This window comes from Pleurodeles waltl, chromosome 9 (genome assembly GCF_031143425.1).
Source record: "Pleurodeles waltl isolate 20211129_DDA chromosome 9, aPleWal1.hap1.20221129, whole genome shotgun sequence".
Lineage (NCBI taxonomy): Eukaryota > Metazoa > Chordata > Amphibia > Caudata > Salamandridae > Pleurodeles > Pleurodeles waltl.
The window spans coordinates 1,174,450,752-1,174,475,971 of NC_090448.1; the positions used below are offsets into that span (position 1 = coordinate 1,174,450,752).

The 25,220-nt window shown below is 47.9% G+C and overlaps 2 protein-coding genes across 12 annotated transcripts in view; one reads left to right on the plus strand and one right to left on the minus strand.

Annotated features, from left to right (window-relative positions):
* STRN3 (striatin 3) overlaps positions 1 to 11,256 on the minus strand; it is an 839,725-nt gene extending 828,469 nt beyond the window's left edge. For both annotated transcript variants that reach the window (XM_069209060.1, XM_069209059.1), the window contains exon 1: positions 10,863 to 11,256. In XM_069209060.1, coding sequence (XP_069065161.1) covers positions 10,863 to 11,111 — 249 coding nt within the window. In that variant the 5' untranslated portion in view covers positions 11,112 to 11,256. The remainder of the gene's footprint in view (positions 1 to 10,862) is intronic.
* An 11-nt stretch (positions 11,257 to 11,267) lies between these two features.
* The window catches only part of AP4S1 (adaptor related protein complex 4 subunit sigma 1), a 128,124-nt gene continuing 114,171 nt past the window's right edge, over positions 11,268 to 25,220 (plus strand). For 2 of the 10 annotated variants that reach the window (XM_069209062.1, XM_069209061.1), the window contains exon 1: positions 11,715 to 11,992. Coding sequence is in view for 1 of the 10 variants with exons in the window: in XM_069209061.1 (XP_069065162.1) it covers positions 11,923 to 11,992 (70 nt within the window). In the remaining 9 variants the exon portion in view is untranslated. Of the gene's footprint in view, positions 11,380 to 11,714; positions 11,993 to 12,135; positions 12,253 to 12,324; positions 12,581 to 25,220 lie in introns of those variants that run through there. The other 8 variants (XM_069209067.1, XM_069209070.1, XM_069209063.1 and 5 more) reach the window with 7 other exon arrangements.

The following is a 25,220-nucleotide window of genomic DNA, read 5'->3' on the forward strand; positions in this document are numbered from 1 at the left end:
GGTCTCGCAGTCGCCGGGGAGTCCTCCCTGAAGTGTTTGTTCTCCACAAGTCGAGCCGGGGGCGTCGGGTGCAGAGTGGCAAGTCCCACGCTTCAGGCGGGAAACGCAAGTTGTTTTAAAGTCGCTCCTTTGTTACAATGTTGTAGTCTTGGGTGAACAGAGCCGCTGTCCTCAGGAGTTCTTGGTCCTTCTAGATGCAGGGCAGTCCTCTGAGGCTTCAGAGGTCGTTGGTCCCTGGGGAGAGCGTCGCTGGAGCAGTGTCTTTAGAAGTGGGGAGACAGGCCGGTAGAGCTGGGGCCAAAGCAGTTGGTGTCTCCGTCTTCTCTGCAGGGTTTTTCAGCTTAGCAGTCATCTTCTTCTTAGGTTGCAGGAATCTATCTTGCTGTGTTCTGGGAGCCCCTAAATACTCAATTTAGGGGTGTGTTTAGGTCTGGGAGGGCAGTAGCCAATGGCTGCTGTCCTTGAGGGTGGCTACATCCTCTTTGTGCCTCCTCCCTGAGGGGAGGGGGCACACCCCTAATCCTATTGGGGGAATCCTCCATCTGCAAGATGGAGGATTTCTAAAAGTCAGAGTCACCTCAGCTCAGGACACCTTAGGGGCTGTCCTGACTGGCCAGTGACTCCTCCTTGTTTTTCTCATTATCTCTCCTGGACTTGCCGCCAAAAGTGGGGGCTGTGTCCAGGGGGCGGGCATCTCCACTAGCTGGAGTGCCCTGGGGCATTGTAACACAAAGCCTGAGCCTTTGAGGCTCACTGCTAGGTGTTACAGTTCCTGCAGGGGAGAGGTGTGAAGCACCTCCACCCAGAGCAGGCTTTTGTTTCTGTCCTCAGAGAGCACAAAGGCCCTCACCACATGGGGTCAGAAACTCGTCTCTCAGCAGCAGGCTGGCACAGACCAGTCAGTCCTGCACTGAACAATTGGGTAAAATACAGGGGGCATCTCTAAGATGCCCACTGTGTGCATTTTTTAATAAATCCAACACTGGCATCAGTGTGGGTTTATTATTCTGAGAAGTTTGATACTAAACTTCCCAGTATTCAGTGTAGTCATTATGGAGCTGTGGAGTTCGTTTTTGACAGACTCCCAGACCATATACTCATATGGCTTCCCTGCACTTACAATGTCTAAGGTTTTGCTTAGACACTGTAGGGGCATAGTGCTCATGCACCTATGCCCTCACCTCTGGTATAGTGCACCCTGTCTTAGGGCTGTAAGGCCTGCTAGAGGGGTGACTTACCTATGCCATAGGCAGTGTGAGGTTGGCATGGCACCCTGAGGGGAGTGCCATGTCGACTTAGTCATTTTCTCCTCACTAGCACACACAAGCTGGCAAGCAGTGTGTCTGTGCTGAGTGAGGGGTCCCTAGGATGGCATAAGACATGCTGCAGCCCTTAGAGACCTTCCCTGGCATCAGGGCCCTTGGTACCAGTTACAAGGGACTTACCTGAGTGCCAGGGTTGTGCCATTTTTGAGGAGACAAAGGTACATTTTAGGTGAAAGAACACTGGTGCTGGGGCCTGGTTAGCAGGGTCCCAGCACACTTCTCAGTCAAGTCAGCATCAGTATCAGGCAAAAAGTGGGGGGCAATTGCAACAGGGAGCCATTTCCTTACAGCTCCCTACTGCACGCTGCTCTTGTGACCTTCCACTCAACACTTGGCTTTGTATATGCTTGCGATGGTCCTAAGTACCACCTCAAAGAGCTCTTCACACATCCCAGACTTCAGAAAGACATGTGTCCTCTAAGAACATGTGCTTCCAGGCAGGGGCAGCCTGGCTCTAAGACCGACCGTTGCAACTTTGTGAGAGGGCATCGGGGCCTGAAGAAAGTGTCAAGTCACAGTATCCGGCACACAGAGAGGGCAGCTGTGGGAGATGCTGCAGGGGCCTCCATGCTTGTGCCCTGGGGGCCTCAGCAGAGGGACAGACCACACCCCAGGGAGGGAAGCTGTCGGGGATCCTGCAGGGGCCTCTCTATGCTTGTGTGCTGGGGACCTCAGCAGAATGGCAGACCACACACCAGGGAAGCTCAGCCCTGCTCAATGGCTTTCGGTTCAGGCAAGAAAGACTCATCACATAAAAAGAAGTGCCAACGCTAGAAAAAACAGGCATAATGAGCTCAACAAGGTGAAGAAGCCATTCTCTTTAAACAAGCCACTTCATTTAGTTCATGACACAAGTACCAATCAAAAAGGAATAACTATCAAGCTGGTGAAACCAACAGCAATGCATATTTGGTTTGCCTCTAGTACAGTGGTTCCCACCCTGGGGTCCACAAAGTCTCCTGGGGGGGGGGGGGGGTCATCGACTGTTTAGAAATCTAAATAATACTAACAGATTAATAAATTGTACATAAAGGGGCTGAATGTACAATTGAAAAATTGGAACGTATTGTAAACGTCAAGGAATTTGAAACTGGAGGCTAAAAATAAATTAGTATCATCAGATTGATTTGTGGAGCAGAGCAACTGAATCAAACACGGTATAGCATGGACGATGTGTGGCTTCAATTGAATTTAGAAGAGCACCAAGCGTCCTGCAAAATTAATTTTTTTATTTTTTGTTTATATTTGTTTGCAAATTAAATAAAACATGTTATGTGTGTATGTGTTTGAAGAATGCTCGTTTCTGTATTTTGTGTGTATTGTTTTGCGGTTCAAATCATTAGGCCGGGGGTCACCCGTTTTCAGTAGTGACTTAGTGGGGGGTACCTGGATTCCAATAATGATTCGGGGTAGGGGGCGGGTTCCAGAAATGATAAGGTCGGGGTCCACAAAAGTCTAATGGTTAAAAAACACTGCTCTAGTAGACAAGTTAATGCGGCAAGAAATAGCAGAAAATACACCGTTTTAATGCACTTTGCTTGTTTAGGTCAGAGTATAATGAATACTATACTGGCATGCAAATTATTTTGTTGTTCTAAGCTCATGTCAAAATCAATTCTAAATTCCAAGGTGACATGGAAATGATGTGGCCACAATGACTTCAACCCAGAATACTTTTGGAATTTCCAAGAAATGTAATCCAAATATTGACAGTATCAGCTACTCGATAATTCCTTCTGCTTGCCTTCAGCTTGTTGCCCTCTGGAGGTGAGGTAAGGTGCTTATCACCCTTTCATTCCCCACAGTAACGGCTTGTGCGGACCAGACCCCCCACCCGGCAGCTCCCGGGACGCAAGACACCACCCAATCCGTTCCTTCCACCCTCAGATACTGGGGGCATTCACCTACAGGTAAGCACGGCCACCAGTAACAGCTGTCGTGATCCAAACCTGGCACCTACAACTTTAGTCCGGAAGAAACACCTTCCCTGACCTCACCTGACATGCTCACCACTCTCTGCACTTACAGCTACTGTGGGCCAGTATCTAAAGGTGAACATCTCCTGCACAAACACCCCCATGACCACAGCTGACTCCTAACTCCACTTCCCACACTAACAGCTACCGTAGGCCAGTATCTAAAGGTGAACATCTCCCGCACAACACCCCAGGAACCAAACCTGATACCTTGTCCACTCCCCACACTAACAGCTACTGTAGACCACTATCTAAATGTGAACATCTCCTGCACAGCACCCCAGTGACCATACCTGATACCTTCTCCACTCCCTGCACTGACAACTACTGTATGCCAGTATATAAAAGTTAACATCTCCTGCACAAATACCTCCCCTGACCCACGCCTGATACCTTGTCCACTCCCCACACTAAAAGCTACTGTAGACCACTATCTAAATGTGAACATCTGCTGCACAGCACCCCAGTGACCATACCTGATACCTTCTCCACTCCCTGCACTGACAACTACTGTATGCCAGTATCTAAAAGTTAACATCTCCGGCACAAACACCTCCCGGACCCACACCAGACACCTACTCGACTCCCCACACTAACAGCTACTGTATGCCAGTATCTAAAGGTGAACATCTCCTGCACAAACATCCCCTGTGACCACACTCTCCACTCGCTGCACTGACAACTACTGTAGGCCAGTACCTAAAGGTTAACATCTCCTGCACAAACACCTCCCCTGACCCATGCCCGATACCTTCTCCACTCCCTGCCTGCACTGACAACTACTGTATGCCAGTATCTAAAGGTGAACATCTCCTGCACAAACAATCCCTATGACCACACCCTCCACTTCCCGCACTGACAACTACTGTAGGCCAGTATCTAAAACTTGACATCTCCTGCACAAACACCTCTCTGACACCCTCTCCACACCGACTGATTTTGTGGTCCAGTATCTAACAGTTAACATCTTCTTCATAAACATCTCTTCCGACCCACACCCAGAACCCTCTCCACTCCATGCACTGACTGGTGCTATTGTGTGCCGCACCCAGAACCCTCTCCACTCCTTGCACCGACTGGTGCTGTTGTGGGCTAGCACTTTAAAGTTAAAGACTCCACACAAACACCCCGTGTGACCACACCGGACACCTATTCCACTCTGGGCATGTCTTATGTCAGGAACCTCGGGCAGCTCCAAAACCCCCGAGGCTGCAGCCCAGCACATACCTCTCATCCTGTGCCCACAAACACTGATGGGTTCCGGCAGCACCCTCACCAGAAATGAGGTCTCCTTTCAAAACTGCAGACAACTATAGCAAACTTTCCAATCGCGGCCACTGCAGTGCAAGTGTGCCAGCCAAGTTACACCCCCTTCAGAAGCACATCTAATGTAAACCAACCTTAACAATCTTCTAGACACCAGCATGTCCTGCAGAGTCTTGCCTTTACAGTCCATGTCTCTCCAGTGGAAACGTACCTGGCATCTTTTCACATCATCCGTCAACCTCTTCTAGCATCGACAGCACCCGGTAACCCTCAAAGAGGCGTTCGTGCTCCTTTACTGGCAGCTCTTGAGTCTAGCACCGCCTACCTCTCCAGTTCACCCGTACCTGGGGCTGGAAGCATCCTCCAGCACTGGAGTCTGGCACCCTCTTCCAGCAATGACAACACCTGACCCTGGCAACCTTTCCCACCACTGACAGCTCCTCTGTCCTGAACCTCCTACCTCTCCAGTGCCCCCGTACCCAAGTCTGGCACTCTGTTCCATCACTGATAGCATCTAGGTCTGGCACCCCCATTCAGTACTGAAAGCACCAGGGTCTGACACCTCTTACCCTTTCATTACACCCTTACCAGGGGCTGCACCCTCTTCCAGCACTGACAACACCTGGGTCTGATACCTTCTCCCAGCACTGACAACACCTGGGTCTGATACCTTCTCCCAGCACTGATAGCACATGGGTCTGACACCACCTAAGTCTGTCCAAGGGTGTTGAATGTAATAAAATATCTACTTGCCCATGTGACAAGTTGTTTCATAAATCTACATGTCCTGTAAAAAAAATCTACTTGTCCCTTTGGTGCCATGTAGTTCTGCAACAAATTATGCCAACAATCGCACTATAAAAAAGCTCTCTAAAAGCCTTTCTGACTATGTCAGTGCTAATACTATAGTAGGGATTGAATATTAGCAACTGCCTTTTTTTCATATTTCCACAAATCTGCATACTGGGACTGGTGGTAGCAGTAAACAAAAGTTACAGGGTTGGACTGCCCTCTTGAGCCTGTGCAAACCCAATAACTTGCAAGTTTTAAGGGTTTTTGACAGCTCTTCTCTAATCTTTTCCCATACTGAGAAAGGCTAGCAATTTACTCCAAATAGGAGCAGAAGCAAAACTTATTCCAGGGTTGGGAAAAAGTGTCTTGAGGGAAAGAGAACTTGTAAAAGCTCAATAGATTTTAACTCGAGCAAATCTACACATCTATATATGCTCCTCCTAAAATACAATTCACAAATATTTTCCAGGAGTACAATTCCCTGGGCTACTTGTGTAAATTCTTATGAATTTGTGAATTACGTAAATCTACACTATTACAAAGGCATCTACCCTGGGTGCACTTCTGTGACTTTCTTGAAGAGTTGCGCCCCTAATTAGGTCTGACGTTAACCAATACCTTTTGCAGCAGGGCACAAGCACTGCTTTTCCAATGTGTTGGTATGTATGTGGGCTTTTAACCACGCCCACCTCACACCCATCACTTTCACTCGTTTGTGGGCTTGCCTTTCAAAAATCCTTTGTTGACATTGGAAAATGCTTTACGTTTGTCCCTCCTTGGGGCAGTTGTGTTACCTTCTTGGAGACCGACCCTGTTACATGGCTAATTGCACATTTGCCGATATGTTTAACTGCGAGCAAACTTATTTTCCTTATCGTTTCTCTCCTTCATGCTCATGGCGGCTGTGGCGCTTTGAATTGACTTGCTTATGTCAACTGTTTTACCTTTTATTTTCAATGCATGTGGCAAGAAAAGTCCATTTAAGAATCTACAACGCTAATAGCTCTAACTTGAGCAAACGTGAGTCCCACTGCATTACAAATACTTGTTTTTATTAACATTTGATCTTTCTTTCTCGCCATCTGTTGGCTGGTTTCACTGTGAGTGACAACAGTCTGCTCACTCACAAGCAGCATATCGGCACACAAAGAAGTTTTGTGCAGTGCCAGGAACTACAATGGCAATGTGTGCTTTTTGAGACCAAAAAGCATGTTTGAATTTTTCCATGTTTGTTACAATGGTGTGGGCCTGGTGGTTCCCACAACAATAAATGTTTACAAACGTTTTGTCAAAACAAGACCACAATGACAAAACCAGGACTGACCACCAATGTTGGACCTATAGGCTTTACCAATGCTTGTTTATTTTCATGTTCCTGTAATCTTGTTGAAACTGGTTACACTGATTTTCCATTATGAACATTTTTTGGAAATATTAGCATGCATCAACACCACACATTTTAGTAAATTATGCTTTAAAGAAATGTCACCTAACATTTCACAGTAATATAGGAAAACGTTTTTTCCCCTAGTTGCATTTTTTTGTTAACATTTTATTTTGAAAGCCAGGAATCACAAACTTGCTTTCAAGCTTTTTCAAATATTTGCATCTAATCAGACGGCATTCTGGGGGCATTATAAGTAGTCTCACTGTTAAACTTTGCAAACTTGTCTACACGTTTTACTGGAACCACTGTCAGTAGTGCAGTCTGAGCTTAAAACATTTATTAAGAGTGCTCACCCTAAAAATAAACACTTAGCCTTACTGAACCATGAATATAAGTTCGAACAGTATTAACATATGGACACAAATATCACCTCAACTACAGACAATTCCCTATCCTGCTCCATAATGTAATTATGCAAACTGGCACCCACTAGGTTTGTGTTGTAGAGGGTTGGGCCTACTTGTCCCAAGGACGAAATAAGACTTATTTTCCTTGACCCCGAACAATATGTCCTGGGTAACGTCCACAACCCTGTCTGTCACCCTCTCCCATCATTGACAGCACCTGGGTCTGACACCTTGTCCCAGCACCGACAGCACCAGAATATGGTACTTCCTACCGCTCCAGTGCACCAGTTCATTACACCCTCTTCCATCACTGACAGCACCTGGGCCTGGGAACTCCTACCTCTCTAGTGCACCTGTATCTGGGGCTTGCACCCTCTTCTTTCATTGACAGCACCTAAGTCTGGCACTGCCTCCTCCCCCCCCCCCCCAGCACTGACAGCACCTTTGTCTGTAACCCTCTACCTGCACTGACAGCACCCGGGTCTGTCATCCTCTTCCAGCACTGACAGCACCCCAGTTTGGCACCTTTTTCCAGCACCCGAGCCTGGCACTTCCTACCTCTCCACTGCAGCTGTACCTGGGTCTGGCACTCTTGTTCATCACTGGCAGCACCCGAGCCTGGCACTCTTCATTCACCAATAGCACCCGAGCCTGGAACCATCTTCCGTCACCAACAGCACCCTAGTCTGCCACCCTCCTTCAGCACTGACAGCACCTGAGTATGCCATTCTCCCACAGCACTGTCAGCACCTGGGCCTGGCACTTCCTACCTCTCCAGTGCACCTGTACCTGGGCTTGACACCCTCCCAGCACTGACAGGAACTGTATCTGGCATTCCACTCCAGCACTGACAACACCTGGGTCTGACACCTTCTCCGAGCGCAGGCAGCACATAGGTCAGACACCCCAGTCCAACACTGACAGCACCCGAGTTTGGGACCCTCTCCCAGCACCCGAGTCTGACACCACTCTCCCACAATGACAGCGCCTGTGTGTGGCACCGCCAACCTCTACAGTCCACCCATACCGGGGTCTGGCACCTCCTGTCTCCACAGTGCATCTGTAGCTGGGTCTGGCACCCCCTTCCAGCACTGCCACCCCCTGGGTCTGGCACTCTCTCCGAGCATTGACAGCACCTGGGTCTGGCACCCCCGTCCAGCACTGACTTCACCCGGGTCTGACACCCCCTTCCGGCACTGACTGCAACACCCCCTTCCGGCACTGACTGCACCCGAGTTCGGCACTTCCTACCTCTCTAGGGCACCCATACCTGCGTCTGGCACCCTCTTCCAGCACTGACCGCACCTGTGTCTGGCACCCTCTTCCAGCACTAACAGCACCTGAGTCTGTCACCCTCTTCCAGCACTGACAGCACCTGAACCCTCTTCCAGCACTGACAGCACCCGTGTCTGTCACCCTCTTCCAGCACTGACATCACCCGAGTCTGTCACCCTCTTCCAGCACTGACATCACCCGAGTCTGTCACCCTCTTCCAGCACTGACATCACCCGAGTCTGTCACCCTCTTCCAGCACTGACATCACCCGAGTCTGTCACCCTCTTCCAGCACTGACAGCACCCGAGTCTGTCACCCTCTTCCAGCACTGACAGCACCCGTGTCTGTCACCCTCTTCCAGCACTAACAGCACCTGAGTCTGTCACCCTCTTCCAGCACTGACAGCACCTGAACCCTCTTCCAGCACTGACAGCACCTGTGTCTGTCACCCTCTTCCAGCACTGACAGCACCTGTGTCTGTCACCCTCTTCCAGCACTGACAGCACCGGAGTCTGTCACCCTCTTCCAGCACTGACAGCACCGGAGTCTGTCACCCTCTTCCAGCACTGACAGCACCGGAGTCTGTCACCCTCTTCCAGCACTGACATCACCCGAGTCTGTCACCCTCTTCCAGCACTGACATCACCCGAGTCTGTCACCCTCTTCCAGCACTGACATCACCCGAGTCTGTCACCCTCTTCCAGCACTGACATCACCCGAGTCTGTCACCCCTCTTCCAGCACTGACATCACCCGAGTCTGTCACCCCTCTTCCAGCACTGACATCACCCGAGTCTGTCACCCCTCTTCCAGCACTGACATCACCCGAGTCTGTCACCCTCTTCCAGCACTGACATCACCCGAGTCTGTCACCCTCTTCCAGCACTGACATCAACCGAGTCTGTCACCCTCTTCCAGCACTGACATCACCCGAGTCTGTCACCCTCTTCCAGCACTGACATCACCCGAGTCTGTCACCCTCTTCCAGCACTGACATCAACCGAGTCTGTCACCCTCTTCCAGCACTGACAGCACCGGAGTCTGTCACCCTCTTCCAGCACTGACAGCACCGGAGTCTGTCACCCTCTTCCAGCACTGACAGCACCCGTGTCTGTCACCCTCTTCCAGCACTGACATCACCCGAGTCTGTCACCCTCTTCCAGCACTGACATCACCCGAGTCTGTCACCCTCTTCCAGCACTGACATCACCCGAGTCTGTCACCCTCTTCCAGCACTGACATCACCCGAGTCTGTCACCCTCTTCCAGCACTGACATCACCCGAGTCTGTCACCCTCTTCCAGCACTGACATCACCCGAGTCTGTCACCCTCTTCCAGCACTGACATCACCCGAGTCTGTCACCCCTCTTCCAGCACTGACATCAACCGAGTCTGTCACCCCTCTTCCAGCACTGACATCAACCGAGTCTGTCACCCTCTTCCAGCACTGACATCACCCGAGTCTGTCACCCTCTTCCAGCACTGACATCACCCGAGTCTGTCACCCTCTTCCAGCACTGACATCACCCGAGTCTGGTACCCTCTTCCAGCACTGACATCACCCGAGTCGTACCCTCTTCCAGCAGACAGCACATGGGTCTGACACTCTACACCTCTCCAGTGCACCCTCTCCCAGCAGTGACAGCACCCGTGGTCGTAGCACCAGGTCCCTTCCTCACAGAGATCCCATGCTCACAGGGGGAAGGGAGCAGGGCGAATGTGCAGGTAGAGAGTGTACAGGACGCAGGGTGAAGGTGCAGGAAGAAGGGTGAAGGTGCAGAAAGCAGGGTGAAAAAGAGGGGAGCAGGGTGAGGGTGCAGGAAGCAGGGTGAGGGTGCAGGAAGCAGGGTGAAGGTGCAGGAAGCAGGGTGAAGGTGCAGGAAGCAGGGTGAAGGTGCAGGAAGCAGGGTGAAGGTGCAGGAAGCAGAGTGAAAGTACAGGAAGCAGAGTGAAAGTACAGGTGAGGGTGCAGGACGCAGGGTGAGGGTGCAGGAAGCAGGGTGAGGGTGCAGGAAGCAGAGTGAAAGTACAGGTGAGGGTGCAGGACGCAGGGTGAGGGTGCAGGAAGCAGGGTGAGGGTGCAGGAAGCAGGGTGAAAGTACAGGTGAGGGTGCAGGAAGCAGGGTGAGGGTGCAGGAAGCAAGGGGAGGGTGCAGGAAGCAGGGTGAGGGTGCAGGAAGCAGGGTGAGGGTGCAGGAAGCAAGGGGAGGGTGCAGGAAGCAAGGGGAGGGTGCAGGAAGCAAGGGGAGGGTGCAGGAAGCAAGGGGAGGGTGCAGGAAGCAAGGGGAGGGTGCAGGAAGCAAGGGGAGGGTGCACTCCTCCCCCCCCGCCCACACACACCTCAGCATCGACGTCCCCTCAGTCCGGCCAGAGGTCCGGGTGACATACACTGCCCTCGCCCCACAGCCCTACCCCAGGCCCCTCCGGGCACTCACCTGCAGCTCGCTGCGCTCCACCTCCCAGCGGGCTCTCTCCATGCTGAAGCGGGCCCACTCGTGCTGGATATAGTGCAGGATGCCGGGGATGCTGTAGTGCTGGGGCCGGCCGGGCTCGGCTGCGGGGGCGGCCGAGGGCGCCGCGGGTTCGCCAGGGGCGGCCGTCGCCGCTTGGTAGCCGTTGTTGCCCCCGGGGGCTCCGGGCTGGGGGGGCCGGGGCGCTCCCCCCGGGTGCTGCTCCGTCTCCATGCCTCGGGCGGCGCCGCTGCTACTGACAGGAGGCCGCGGGACGGTTGCAGGCCGCGCGCGCGCTCCCCTGTGCTGCTCTGCGCAGGCGCGGGGGCTAGCGCTCCGCTCCCGTTGACTCCGGGGGGGGGGGGGGGGGCTCGCGCTCTCTCCTGCGCACGCGCTCAGCCCACGCTCTCCTGGTCCCAGCGCGCGCCACAGAGCAGCCCCTGCTCAACGGCGCGCGCCCCCAAGCCGATAGGCTTCAGTGGGCGAAGAAGACGCGCGACCGGTGAGCGCTTCCCGTCACTGTTGCTGCGCACGCGCGTGTGACTAACTGGCCCTCTCTCACAAGCGAGCGCGCGCCGGCAACCCTTGCGCACGCGCAGTGCGATGCTAAACTTAGAATTCAGGTATGCGCGCGGAGGGAATGGCTCCGCCTGGTCTATGTGCGAGGAAGGCGCGGGCATTAGTGAAGATCGCGCGCTACGGCCGTTCCAAGGAAAAGTAGCGGGCAACCCTGGTCAGCTATGAAGCCGTGAGGCTCTGTCGGCAGTGATGACGGCGGCGGCCATCACATCATCTGCTCGCCGCCCCCTTCCTTCCTTCCTCCACCCCGTGGTGTCCGCTTTGGCCGTCGAAACCAAAGAAGGACTACAGTGACATTCATTGCAGCGAGTTTACTGTTGATCTACATGTTGGATCGAAATTAAAATGTGTACGCTGCACTGGGACAAAATAAAACGACGCCTTATTATTACTTAGGAATATCGATGTTTTATCATCTTGAGGCATTTTATTTTATCGACAAGAAAGGAATGGAAGCAAAACGTACATGAACGATGTTAATGAACTCAGTGTGTGTGAATTAATTAGAGTCTCCAATACCAGGAAGCGTCTCCCGGGTGAGTCAATGTGGTCCCGCTAGTGCAGGGTTAACGCTTCCTCTCTAGCCAGGGTTGGGCAATCCAAGATGGCGGTAACTGTCAGTCTCATTAGGGCGGCTTCCGCGACCGGTTTAGTCTTTTTTTTTTATTTTCGTCACTTCTCACCGCGCAAGGTATATCGGGCGATTACATTGCTAGTGCGCGAGTCAAGGCCATCAGCACCACCGATTAGGTCAAACTTATATGTGATCTTCTTGTCTGGTCCGTGATAGGGGCGGGTAAGATGAGTGTATTCTGTATGTGGAAAGACATTTCATCCAAGATGGCGCCAGTGGTCAGATAGTGCGCAGTCTAGTGTTTGGCTTGTTCTAGAGATGCTCTTACGTTGAAGGGACACAACATGGGGCAGCTGGTCCGTACTGTAGGGTGTAGTGCGCATGCGCAATACCCATGGTAGGTGACACATGAAGTTCAAGACATCACCTGATCCGCTCAGGTGAGTGACGTCACCTCTTATTGCCAACAAATGACGTCATCGGTGCGTGACAGTACACCACCGTGACCGGTATTTTGAGATTGGCGGTTTAGTGTGGACGGTTTGTCCTGGTACGACTCTAAATATATCAATCGTGTCCGGCGTCGCCCTGATTGTTTTTCACGAAACCGAATCTCTGATTTGTAAGGTCACCCGCTTGTTTACGAATTGCTCGAAAACAGTTGCTTTTTTAGGGAGCATAGAAGGCTCATCTTTCCGACTGCATCCACGAGGCTCTGTACTAAACAGGGTAGTGTTAAAGGTGCCGAGCACAATCTAACACCCCCTTCCGACTTTGTGGATCCCCCGAATCGGTGCTTAATTAGTGCTTGAGGTTTCCGCATCGGAGCACCTGCACTTATTTTTCTGCCTCAAGCATTTACTGCGAGCAAAAGACACATATGGGGAAACACGGAGGAAGAGAAAAACGAGAAAGCTGTAAAAGTGAGCTGAAGGGGCAGGGAGTGGCTGTAAATGTATTGAAGAGGCCAGAGATGGCTTCATGGTTACGCTCCCTCTGTATTCCATGTTCACACATTTAAATACAACAGCCGCGAGTTTCGTAAGAGGGATTTGGGCACCGGCACGTTTTTATTTACAAATTAACCACTGCCCTGAATGCAACTGCTTTAGCAGTGAGTGTTTTTACAACAATTCTCACAGGTTTCTTCTTGGGATCTTGCATCTCTTATGAGGTCTTTACTGTTTCCCCAAGCAGTCTTGGAATATGTTGGCATGATATATGTATAATGTTTTGCTGCAGCAAACAGGGACATCGTAATGATTCCAGGAACCAATTGTATTATGGGGGTCCCTCTCCGGAACAGGTTTGAATTCATGATCCACTTTCAGAACAGGCACACTCATCCAGATTCGAAATGTGTTTACAGCCCCACAGCTGGGTCTGTTGGCTTAGTGGACTAATGCGTCCACTGTACAGTCCTATGTTCGATCACATGGTCACAGGTTCAAATCCCAGGGGGTCCACTCGGCCTTTCATCCATCTGAGGTCGATAAAAAGGGTACCATTGAGCTGGGTAACAATAAACATCTGTTATTCAGAGTCAAAATACCCTTTCATGGTGAACATGTACTTTACAGATCCACATGATGTACTTCTAATATTCAGGGACAGTGGTGTGTGAGTGTTTTTAATATTGTAACACAGCAACAGCTCTCTGATATTAATGCAAATATTCTCTGGCACCCTCTCGTTTCTCTTGAAGTCCTGTTTTGATCTAAAATAAACTTTTTTTATGGATGCTGTAATATGAAACCTACACACACATTTCTCTGCAAAATGTCTGCAATAGACTCTCACACATCATCCCCATTAAAAAAAAAAGGAAACAGTATTTAAAACAATCTTTTAAAAAAAAAATTACATTATTGAAGGTCGTCACAGCAAGCTGCTGCGGAATAGACCTGGCCATGTCCGGGGGTCCTTGGAAGGCTGGGGCCCTGGGTCAAAACCCACTTTGCCCATGCCTTAAGCCTGTTGATATTTGGAATCTTTGTAGTGGTTCTGGAGCGCTGACTTCCAAGTCCATGCATGCATTCTGGGACTTGTAGTTTTATTTATTCCATTATAAGACAGGATTACTACTCCCAGAATTCAAAGGAAAAACCCTGGACAGGAACAGCACATCACTCATGGACCTGGGAAACTTAACAGCTATGGGTGTTCATTTAGAGTCGGTTGCTCCAGAAACTGGTTACTGAGAGGAGTAGCTTGGCTGTAGGCTCTCTGGTACAAACCCCACATTGCACTCATTTTACTCACCATATATTTGGTGATGCACTTGTGTTCTGTGACATTTCTCGTCTGGCAGCTCGCAATGCCGATAACACTGTCTGCTGTATTTCATTTGACACTGTTAGATTTGTTTTGTATCCCTGGAAGGTCTGCTAATGGAGCTGGAATCCAATTGAACTGGCAGGCAAAACATCGAGATGGGATACAAATGTACTTTTGTGTGCAGTGCTGCAGTTTATTTGCCTTTGCGCGCCCACTTGAACACTGTGACTCGCAACAGCGCATGACATCAGTGACTATTAGCCACCCTCTTGAATTAGGCTCCTTATATGTGTAACTCGCAGCAACATGTCACATCAGTATGTTTCGGCCACCCTATTGAACTGGGCTGTCTACATTTCAAGACGTCTGCTTTTGTTTGACATATTAGATCTATGTTTAACCTTTGGTTGCCATTTTATTTTCAACATTGTGAGAGGTACACTTCATTTATATATACATATGTTGCATTTTCCCAGACTGGATCTCACCATGAGTTCATCCTAACAAGTTATGCAACCACCATCTAAAGGGACCTTTTGTAACAATTTGTTAACAATGTGATATTGAGTGTTATTGCGGATTCAGGTTCTCTGGTTACTATTATTTCAGACAAAACATTTTTAAAAAATTGGAACGCTGCTGATATTAAGTTGGAATCAATGTATATTAATCCCAAAGCATTTGAGGAGTTTGACATTGACAAGAATGGTTATTTTGTGAGTGATTTGGAATGTTTAGGCAAGCTCTTTGTGCCAAGATCTGTATAGATATTAAAGGAAGAGATATTCTTGGTTGGTAACATCAAGCTAGACTTGGGTTGTTGTTGAAGCCTGGGTCTGACTCGCCCATGGTTTCAAGGGACTTTCCAATTTCTGCCTTTCAGATTGATTACGAAAAGGAGACTCTGATCAATGATTTTCCTGAAGTAATTCTATTGTGGGATTTGAACATTCTATTGGATCAAAACATGCTATAACTGCCGCACACAATATGAGGCTGGTACCTTTGAGAGTTAGGGAAAAATAAAGAAGTTACTTGACAACTATTGTTCAGTGGGATTGTTCCCTTTGTATCTTCAGAATGAATATCTCCTGTTGCTTTGGCTGAAAAAAATGAAGATGCTGTTAGACCTTTTTTAGGACTATGTGAGTACTATATGTGTTTTGTGTATGATTATGCTGTTATTTTAACCTCAACACGCTTTCCTTAAAAAAAGGGGTGAAGTATGAATGTTCAATTGAATTAACTGGAGGTTTAAAAAATATCACACATTTGTTGATTGAGGCACACACATTACACCCTGTTGTGAGTAGGAAGAAATATTAATACTGATCGTAAACCTCTTGCTCACTTAATGGACGTGGTACTCAAAAGGCTACAGCAAGGGTAGTCAGACTAATATCTAAACTTTAGGAGTATCATTTCACTATTGTTTATATTCCTATGGAAAGAACTACAGAGCTGATTGTTTAGCCTTTATTTCCATTCCTGCTGATGCTAATAGTGATTCTTTAGAAGACAGTGTGTAGTGGCACTATTATATACATTAAGCACTATCAAATATATAAGTTCAGAGAAAAGAATGTACATTGACAGTTAGCAATGACAAAACACTCCAAGAAGCAATGGATTTCACTAGGAAAGGTTGTCCCAGCAGAGCTCGTCAAGAAGTTTTTGAAAACTTGTCTGAAGAAATATCCCCTCTACTGGTCAGTTTGTATGGGATGAATTCACAGAGGCAAAAAGCAAATTGGCCAACCAATTTTCAGATGAACCTAGTATTTTATTGGAAAAACACACATTTTTTACAGAGAAAACAGAGAGGCTATGAAACTTGTAACAAATTTGTAGCAGTGCTATGCGTTTTAGAAGCCACATGTTAATTTACTTCAGAATGTGACATTTACCTACATGATCAGTTCTTGTTTAACTGTTATCCAAAGAAAAATCAGGACCTACTATTATCTTGTTGGAATCCTTTGCTCCACGAAGTTGTGGATTTGGCTAAAATATTGACAGATTGTTAGTTTCTTCGCAAGCGGGTGCGTCAAAGGAGAGTGTGTCACCTCTTTCTACTGTGCATGAGAGTTCTATGGTATCAGCTGTTACTATGCAACATGCATTTTCAAATGTGTATTAAAAATGGAAATTCTTGTTTCAGATGTGGACCAAAAGATAATTAAAGCAATAGCCCTAACCTCCTGGCACAAGTCAAACATTGCAGTAATTGCAAAAAATGTGGTCATTTTCAAAAAGGTTGTAGTTCAAAGTTATCTGCAGTACAAATTAACAGTGTAGACATAGAGAATCAACATGTAGAGCAGCTAAGTAATGTTGTTCTCAGAATTGAAATTGAGCCTGTATCTGATGGAAAAAAGATAAAGGGACCTTTTTGTGATATTTGTGTTACGAATGTGATAGTAAGTGTTATTGCAGATTCAGGTTCTCTAGTAACTTATTTCAGACAAAACGTTTTACAAAATTTGAAACGCTGCTTATATTAAGTTGGAATCAATGTATATTAATCTCAAAGCATTTGGGTAATTTGACATTAACATGAATGGTTATTTTGTGAGTGATTTGGAATGTTTAAGTAAGTTCTTTGTGCCAAGATCTGTGTAGCCATTAAAGGAAGAGATATTCTTGGTTGGCAAGATGAAGCTAGACTTGGGTTGTTGTTGAAGCCTAGGTCTGACTCTCCCATGCTTTCAGGGGACCTTCTAATTTGTCTTTGCCCAAAGACAAATGTTTTGATTCCAAGTTACGTTGTTTTGCTCAGGTGGCATCTGAACTCTTAACGGTACACAATTTATTGGTGAGACATGATTTATTTGTGCGTTCTGAGAACTTGAGGGAGTGTTTGATTAATTTAGAACACATGGGTCATCTGGGAATAACAACTACTCGCAAAAAACGTAAATTATTTTACTGGTGCCCATCTTTGCAGAATAAAGTTGCTCATGTAGTTAACAGTTGTAACAACTTTATACTTTCTAATAAACATTGGAAAGTCAGTGAAAAACAACTGAATCCGGTCTCCTTACCTGACTCATTTTGGGATAAGGTAGCTATGGATTTTTCAAGTCCGTACAATTTAGCTCCCAAAACAAATATTTAATTGTTCTTAAAAATTATCATTCTAAGTGGTTTTATTCCTCTTTTGGTGACCCAGCGACCACTGGTAATACTAAATAAAAGTTTTGGAGAGTGTGTTTAAATTTGAATGGCCATTTATGCATAGTCTCAATGACAATGGTACTCATTTTATTTCAACTAAAATGTGTTATCACTTAAAATCCCATGATGTGAAACTCATGGGAATTGCACTATATAGTCCTTCTAATGGATTGTTTGAGAGGGTTTATCGTATCTTGAAGAAAGGTATGCAAACTAATTTATCTTTAGGCTTAGATGTTGAAGAATATATTAATAAGAAGGTATGGAGTTATCTTACCTCACCACATAGCCCAACTGGCATTTTCCCATTTAGGCTCAGAGGAAGGAATCCAAAATGTAGATGTGTTCAAACCTATTTAAAGTCTTCTTTTTTTTGTCCTCATACACCTCCAAGACTTTGTCACACCTTCAGTCCACAAGCTTTTCACTTTCCCAGACCAAAAGTATGAAAGTGGACACGCAGCCCAAGGAGGCCCACCTCGCCCACTTAGCCTTACTGGGATCACCCTCGTGGCTGGTGCGGATGAGAGGGGTTTGAATCATTGGACTATAACCTAAGGTTTATATACCTTTAGCAGCTCTAATAGGAAGGGGGGAAAGGGGGGACTCCAAAAGCGGAGCCCATAGCTTCTTTTTCTTCAGCCTCTTCTTGGGGCCACCCAACCTTAGGTCCAGTTTGGCCGTCCTCAAAAGAGCTTCAAACCAACTCATGTGCATGGGAGGGAGGGTGGGGGACCATAACCCACTTTGAGCAGATCTCCCTTCTAGCCAAAGGAATAGCATAAAACAGCAAGTTCCTCATTTCTCTCGACCAGCCCTTCTGATCTTGTAGTCTCCCAAAAATAACGAGGGGGAGATTTACAGTTATTTCTCTCCCTTTAACAATGGACACTGTTCCTGCCACCTCAGACCAAAAAGAAGCAATTGACGGGCACTCCATAAACATGAATATCTGTAGCGTTTGGGGCACTGCATTTAGCACAATTCATCACTTCCCCTTTCTTTATTTTAGTGAGTTTTGCCGGAGTGAAGTAAGCTCTATGTATCACATACAAGTGGTTTTTCCTCAATGGAGCAGCTTTTACTACCTCAAAGCACATTCTCATAGATTCTTGGCATCCTAGCTCTGCCACTTCTTTAGTCATGGTGCCTCCCCATAGATGCTCAGGCAATTTAATGTCACCATCAATTAGCTCCAGAATCTCCCAGTACCACATTGATACCTTATTGCTACTTGAGGAGCCATTAAAAAGATCTTCTGCTATGGGATTTTCCCCCGCCGACTTAATCGAATGGAGTGTGCCCAAGCTTCCAGTTGAATATATTTAAACCTAGTCAGAGCGCCACCAGTTTTATCCCTTAATTCTTCCCAGGGAAGTAGCACTGTTTCCCTCAGAAGTTCGCCCCAATATTCCAGCCCGGCTGCCCGTATTGGTTTGGCCAATGCGTCTTTTAAACTTTCTGGTGTGCCTGGAGAATCCCAAATGGGGGCCCACTGGCTATAGTAAGCTATCTTGGTGATCGTTTTAACCTGGTGCCAACATATTGCAGCATCCTTCAAGACTTTTAATCTTGGATTTTGGATCACCAAACTTAAAAAGAAAATGATTTGCAGCTCAATAAATAGCTCGAGTCATGGCCTTAAACATAGCACCCATCACTGTATCATCCGGTGAAGCAAATAGCAACCTTGAGTTCCTCAATAGGAAGGCCCATGCATATAATTGTAAATCCGTCAGTGAGAGGCCTCCCTTCTCTCTCTTCCTCTGCAATTTTTTCCACACAATTCTGGGACCTTTACGTACCTATATAAATGAATTTATCACTTGTTGAAGCTTATTGAGATATATGCGGTTCATATGTAAGGGGATTGCATTCTGAATAAAATTTATTTTAGGCAAGATAATTATCTTAACCAAGTTTACCCTCCCCAGTATCGTCAGTGGGAGATAAACCCAGCCCTTCATTAAATTAATACACTCCTCTAACAGCTTTTCCTGATTTTTCACTACAAGTTTCTCAATATCTTGTGTAATAACTAAACCTAAATAGCTTGTTTCCGCCATCCCCTGCCGTACCTCCCCATCCTGATTCCAAGCTATTATTTTGGTCTTTTCTGATAACCCGCAACAGAACCAAAATCCTGAACTAACCTTAATAAAGCTGGAAGCGCTGTGGACAAATTTGTGGTATACACCATTAAATCGTCCGCATAAAATGCTACTTTCCTCTTCCAGTGCTCCCACCTAAAGGGAACTATTTCATGATCCTATCCTGTTCTCCTGGCGAAAGGTTCAATATACAAATCAAACAGCAACGGAGATAGAGGGCAGCCCTATCTAGTACCCCAGATATTGTGAAGGGCTTTGTTAATTTTCAGTTAATCAAAATTCTGGCAGAGGGAGCATGGTAAGTCTGTTTTATGGCCCTACAAAAGTTATCTCCTAAATTATGGTTCCTTAACAATAGAGTTAAATAATCCCAACTAACCCTATCAAAGGCTTTCGTAACATCCAGAGTTACTATCCCTAAGGGAGTCTTATATGCAGTAGCCAGATCTATTGTCCCAATTAAAGTATGCGTAAGCTTATGTAAGTACCTACCCTTTATAAAGCCCTTCTTATCAGCATTGATTAAATCTTTCACTATAACATTTAATCTGTCCGCTAATATTTTTGCAAATAGTTTGTAGTCACAGTTTAACAACAAAATGGGTCTCTATGACACGCACCTGACCAGATTTTTACCTGGTTTCTAAATCAAAGAGATGATTTCCTCATTCCAAGAGGCTGGAATGGGAGTATCCTTCACAAAAACCTCAGAAAATAATTTTAACAGGAAAGGTGTTAAAACCTGCTCCAATACTTTATACAGTTCACCCGGAAGACCGCCTGGGCCCGGGGCTTTCCCTCCTTTACTACTCCTTAGGACAGCAGTTAATTCCCCTGACATAATGGGTCTATTCAACCAAAGCTGCAGCTCGGGTGATAAAGTAGGAAGAGTATCCTTCCCTAACCAAGTTTAAAACTCTGTTTCCCCAACCCTTATTTCTTCCGTATAAAGTTGAGAAAAAAATTGCAAAAAGGCACTGTTTATTTTTTCACTCTCTATAGTCTTCTCCCCTCAATCCAACTCAACTTCCTTGATACAATTCCTCACTTGATCCCTTTTTACTTTCCACGCTAATAATTTCTCTGGACTTTCCCCATATTCAAAATGCGCTAATACCTCAGCCCCATGATCCGATAAATGGGGGGGGGAAGGTACACTAGGGCCCTCATTATGACCTGGGCGGGCGGCCACCAATGCGGCTGCACTCCCGCTGCGGTCATTATGAGATCCCCGCTGGGCGGAAACCTGGTTTCCGCCCAGCGAGGATCTCGGCCGCAACACAGGAGCCGGCTCCAAATGGAGCTGGTGGTGTTGTGGCCGTGCGACGGGTGCAGTTGCACCCATCGCCCTTTTCACTGTCTGCCTAGTAGACAGTGAAAAGCTGCATGGGGCCCTGTCAGGGGGCCCGCGACCCCCCCGTACCGCCAACCTTTTCCTGGCGGTTCAAACCACCAGGAAAAGGCTGGCGGTCGGGGACTCATAATCCCCTGGCCAGCGCTGCAAGCAGCACTGCCCATGCGGATTATCACCGCCAGGGCAAATGTGGCGGGAAACCGCCAGCCCCGGCGGTGCAACCGCATCGCTTCCGCCGTGGTCAAAATAGCCAAGATTGCACCGCGAGCCTGTTGGTGCAATTGCCAAAGGGTTGTAATGACCCCCTATATCTTCTACCGCTTCAGACCATGCCTGGTCCACCAAAAAATAATCAATATGTGAAGAATGGCTGTATGTTTTATTATTGTATGAAAAATCCTGCTGCAAACTGGCTCTATCCCTCCACCAATCATGCAACGCCCTTTCCCTCATCATCCTTCTCAAAAACTGCTGAGATTTCAAGTTAGTTACTGATCTACTTTTTGTTGATCTATCCAGCTTACTGTCTAAAGTTACATTAAAATCTCCTGCCATTAATACTGGATCTGGAAAATCCAGAAGCTGACAAAACATCTTCCTGAGTGATTCTACATCATCACAATTGGGGCCATAATATCCTACCAACATAAAGGGTCTCCCAAATAACCGTACTCTGGCTATTATCCATCTACCTGTTTTAGCTTTATCGACCTTTAATATGACTACCTCAATCTGGTGCTTAAAAAATATTGCCACCCCTCTAGTATTAAAATTCTGTTCAGTGCATACACAAAGACCAACCCATTTCTGTTTTCTAAACAACTCCTTACATTCCTCTCCAGTTAAAAGCGTTTCTTGTAATATCAAACCCTGGGCAGGAGAATCCCTCAGATACTGTAAGATCCTGTCTCTCCTACCTCCCACCCTCAAGCCATTCACATTCCAGGACAGAATTTGAAAACCTTGATTGCGACTGGGCCCTTGGGCTGCCCCTTTTCTATCCATCTCTTGCGGTTTGTTTAACAACTTCTGAGGTGCACAGAAAGTTTTTACCACCATTTTTCTCCCATCTGCTCCCCACCCAGTGCTTCCCGAAACCCCCCCACCATACCCCTCCTCCCACCTGTAACGGGCGAGGTGCCGATCCCGGGTCCGAAGCTCCCGTCGGGGAAGAAAATCGATACCCCCGGGGCACGGAGGAGGATTCCCCTAGAATGATGTATGACGCGGAGGGCGTCATAAAGAGGAAAAGAGAAGACGGACGACAGGAGAGGTCGGAGGAAAAGGAGGAGCCGAGAACGCGGAAGAGCCGAGGAGAGGAAACCACCACCATCCAGGAGCCGGAGGAAGAGCGAGAGAACACCGGGCAGGAGAGCAGAGCACGAAAAGAGAACCCACCTTCACCCAGGAGCTAAAGGGAGAGGAAGACACCGCCAGCAACGTGATCGAGACGGAGGGAGAGACCCGGAAGGCGGGACGCCTCGAGGACAGGAGGAACCAGTGGGCGACCCCCAACCCGACCGAAGAGAAATCGGGGGACCACCTACTTGCCGGCCGCGCCCCTGGAGGGACGTGGCCCTCCCAGGTACGACTATACCCTGCCTGGCAGACTCTGTCAGGTTGGCTCACAGGGAAAAGAGGGGGGGGGGGGGAGAAAAGGGAGGACGGGGAGGTTTCTTCAAAGGAAGGGCATAGACCTGCAGAGAGAGGGGAAACCCGTTTACTTAACCCACGGACTGGGACACCTCCGGAGAAACCCTAGAAAGAAGAGAAGGGGTTGACCGGGACACAGGGGAGAGAAGGCACAATAAATAAATAGAGAAACCCACCACAACCAGCACCGCCGCCCTACCTGTTTCACCACCCCTACTAACCCCTATCTGACCCCTTACCTTAGCCCTACTTCAATTTTCACTTACCTGATTATTTTTATTTTCCTTTCTTTTGGGGAATACGGGCGACCGGAGGACGGGAAACCAGACCGCCTCAAGACGGAGCCAAGACACCACCAGAGCCTGGAAAGAGAAAAGAAAAGGGGCTTTGAGGAAATAGAAACTAGGGCTGATCTTGTGAAGAGGAACAAGAGAGGACTGGCCAAGATATAAATAAAACAATAATATTCCCTCAAATAGCAGTGCCTGTCGTATTCTTCCAATATCTTGCATATGTCAGATAACGAACCCATTTACAGTGGTGTCAGAAGTGGGATATTGGAACAAGCGACAGGAGAATTCTAGAAGATGGAGGGTGCACCCACAATGGCCGACATGATGCAGCAACTGGCTGAGGGCCAACGCCATCTGCAAATTGTATGGGAGGAACAACAGAAGGCTGCCAAGGTGGAAAGGGAGGCTCTGCAAAATGCACTTAAAAGTCAGGCCACTATCATGGCCAACAATCAGTTGGTACATGACAACGCCATAAAAACTTTGACTGATACCATTGCTGCAACTAGGGTACATCCAAATGTACCGAGTTCCGTTTTGCAGAGATATCAGGAAGGCGAAGATCCCGACGCCTTCTTTACTAACTTTGAACGCGTTGCCCTTTCAGCCACCTGGCCGCAGGACAGATGGGGTCAATATATCGCTCCCTTGTTAACCGGGACACTTCAAGCAGCATATCAAGCGGTTAACCCAGGAGGAACAACGCCCTATCCGGACATCAAGAAGAGTATCCTAGAAAGGGTCGGTTTTGATACAGAACATTATCGGGTTCGCTTCCGGAAGGCCAAGTGGGGCCCGCTGAGAACCCTCGAGCCTTATATTTCCGGGTCAAAGACCTAGGGCTCAAATGGCTTGGACCCATAGGGACGAATAGGGAAGACGTTATCGAGGCCGTCCTCCTAGAACAATATTTAGATGCCCTACCCACCAATACTCGCCATTGGATCAAGCAACACCCAAACCCCGACACGAATACTACTATTGAGCTGGCCTGCGCTTTCCACCGCTCCCTCGAATTCAAAACACCACTCCCGCGGTTGTTACCTCAACCCGTTAGGCAAAACCCAGGACAATCCGCAGCCACCGGGAAAAGGCTAATAGAGGAACCGGGAAGATTACGAGGGATGGAAAAACCATATGGGCAGCAGCCCCAATGTTTTAGTTGTGGGGAGTGGGGACACATTGCCCGCTTTTGTCCTTTGAAGGCCGGGAAACCCGAACCCATGGAAATAGGGATTACGAGAGGCCGGGTATTCTACACCGGGGGGAAAGAAACTCAATACAAAAAAATAGTGTCCATTAATGGAAGGGATACGTTGGCGCTCATCGACTCCGGATGTAGCCAGTCCGTAATTAGAGCGGACCTAATTACTGAGCATAACCTTGATCCGGATTTCACGGTATCCATATGCTGCATTCATGGGGAAACAAGGGAATACCCCCTAATATGGACTACCCTTTTTTGGGAAGGAAAAGAGACCCCCATACGGCTGGGGGTAGTTGAAGGTTTGGTGGAAGAAGCCATCATAGGAACAGACTTTAAAGACTTTCCGATCCTCTTAGACAGCACACAGAGTAAGAATGACCTGGATGCCTGGTTGGGAAGTGCCCCTTTTTCTGAACTAAACATACCAACCCCGGTGATCCGCTATAAACCCACTAAAAGAGAGAAACGAGAAGCCAGGAAGTCCTATGAAAGAGGAGATATGAACCACGATAGTCTTAATGCACAGGTACTCGCCCTCGTTGGTCTTCCACCCTTCCGCTGTAGTCAAAGAGACGATCCCAGTCTGATCCATGCCTGGAAAAGCGCCAAACCTCGAACCATAGAGGATAAGGGTCCCTCCTTTATAATAAATAGAAATCTGCTATATCGGGTCACCAGTAACGAGAGAGGGGAAAAGAAACAATTATTGGTTCCCGAACCCTATAGGCAGCAGGTGTTGCACCTAGCCCATAGTCAGCCGGGGGGTGGTCATTATGGGAGAGAGAAAACCGAGGAGTACCTATTAAGGAATTTCTATTGGCCTGGGGTTTTTTCTCATATCAGAAAGTTCTGTCAACAATGCCCTAGATGTCAGTTAATCGATCCCGGACCCCAGAAAAAAGCCCCCCTACATCCTCTGCCCATTATTGACGTACCTTTCTCTAGAATAGGAATGGATTTAGTCGGACCACTTCTACCGTCTTCCAAGGGATACCGATATATCCTAGTATTGGTCGACTACGCCTCTAGATATCCGGAAGCTATCCCCCTGAACAGTATTAGCACCAAAAGTGTCGCCAACGCCATGATAAGTTTCTTCTCACGAATAGGGTTTCCCC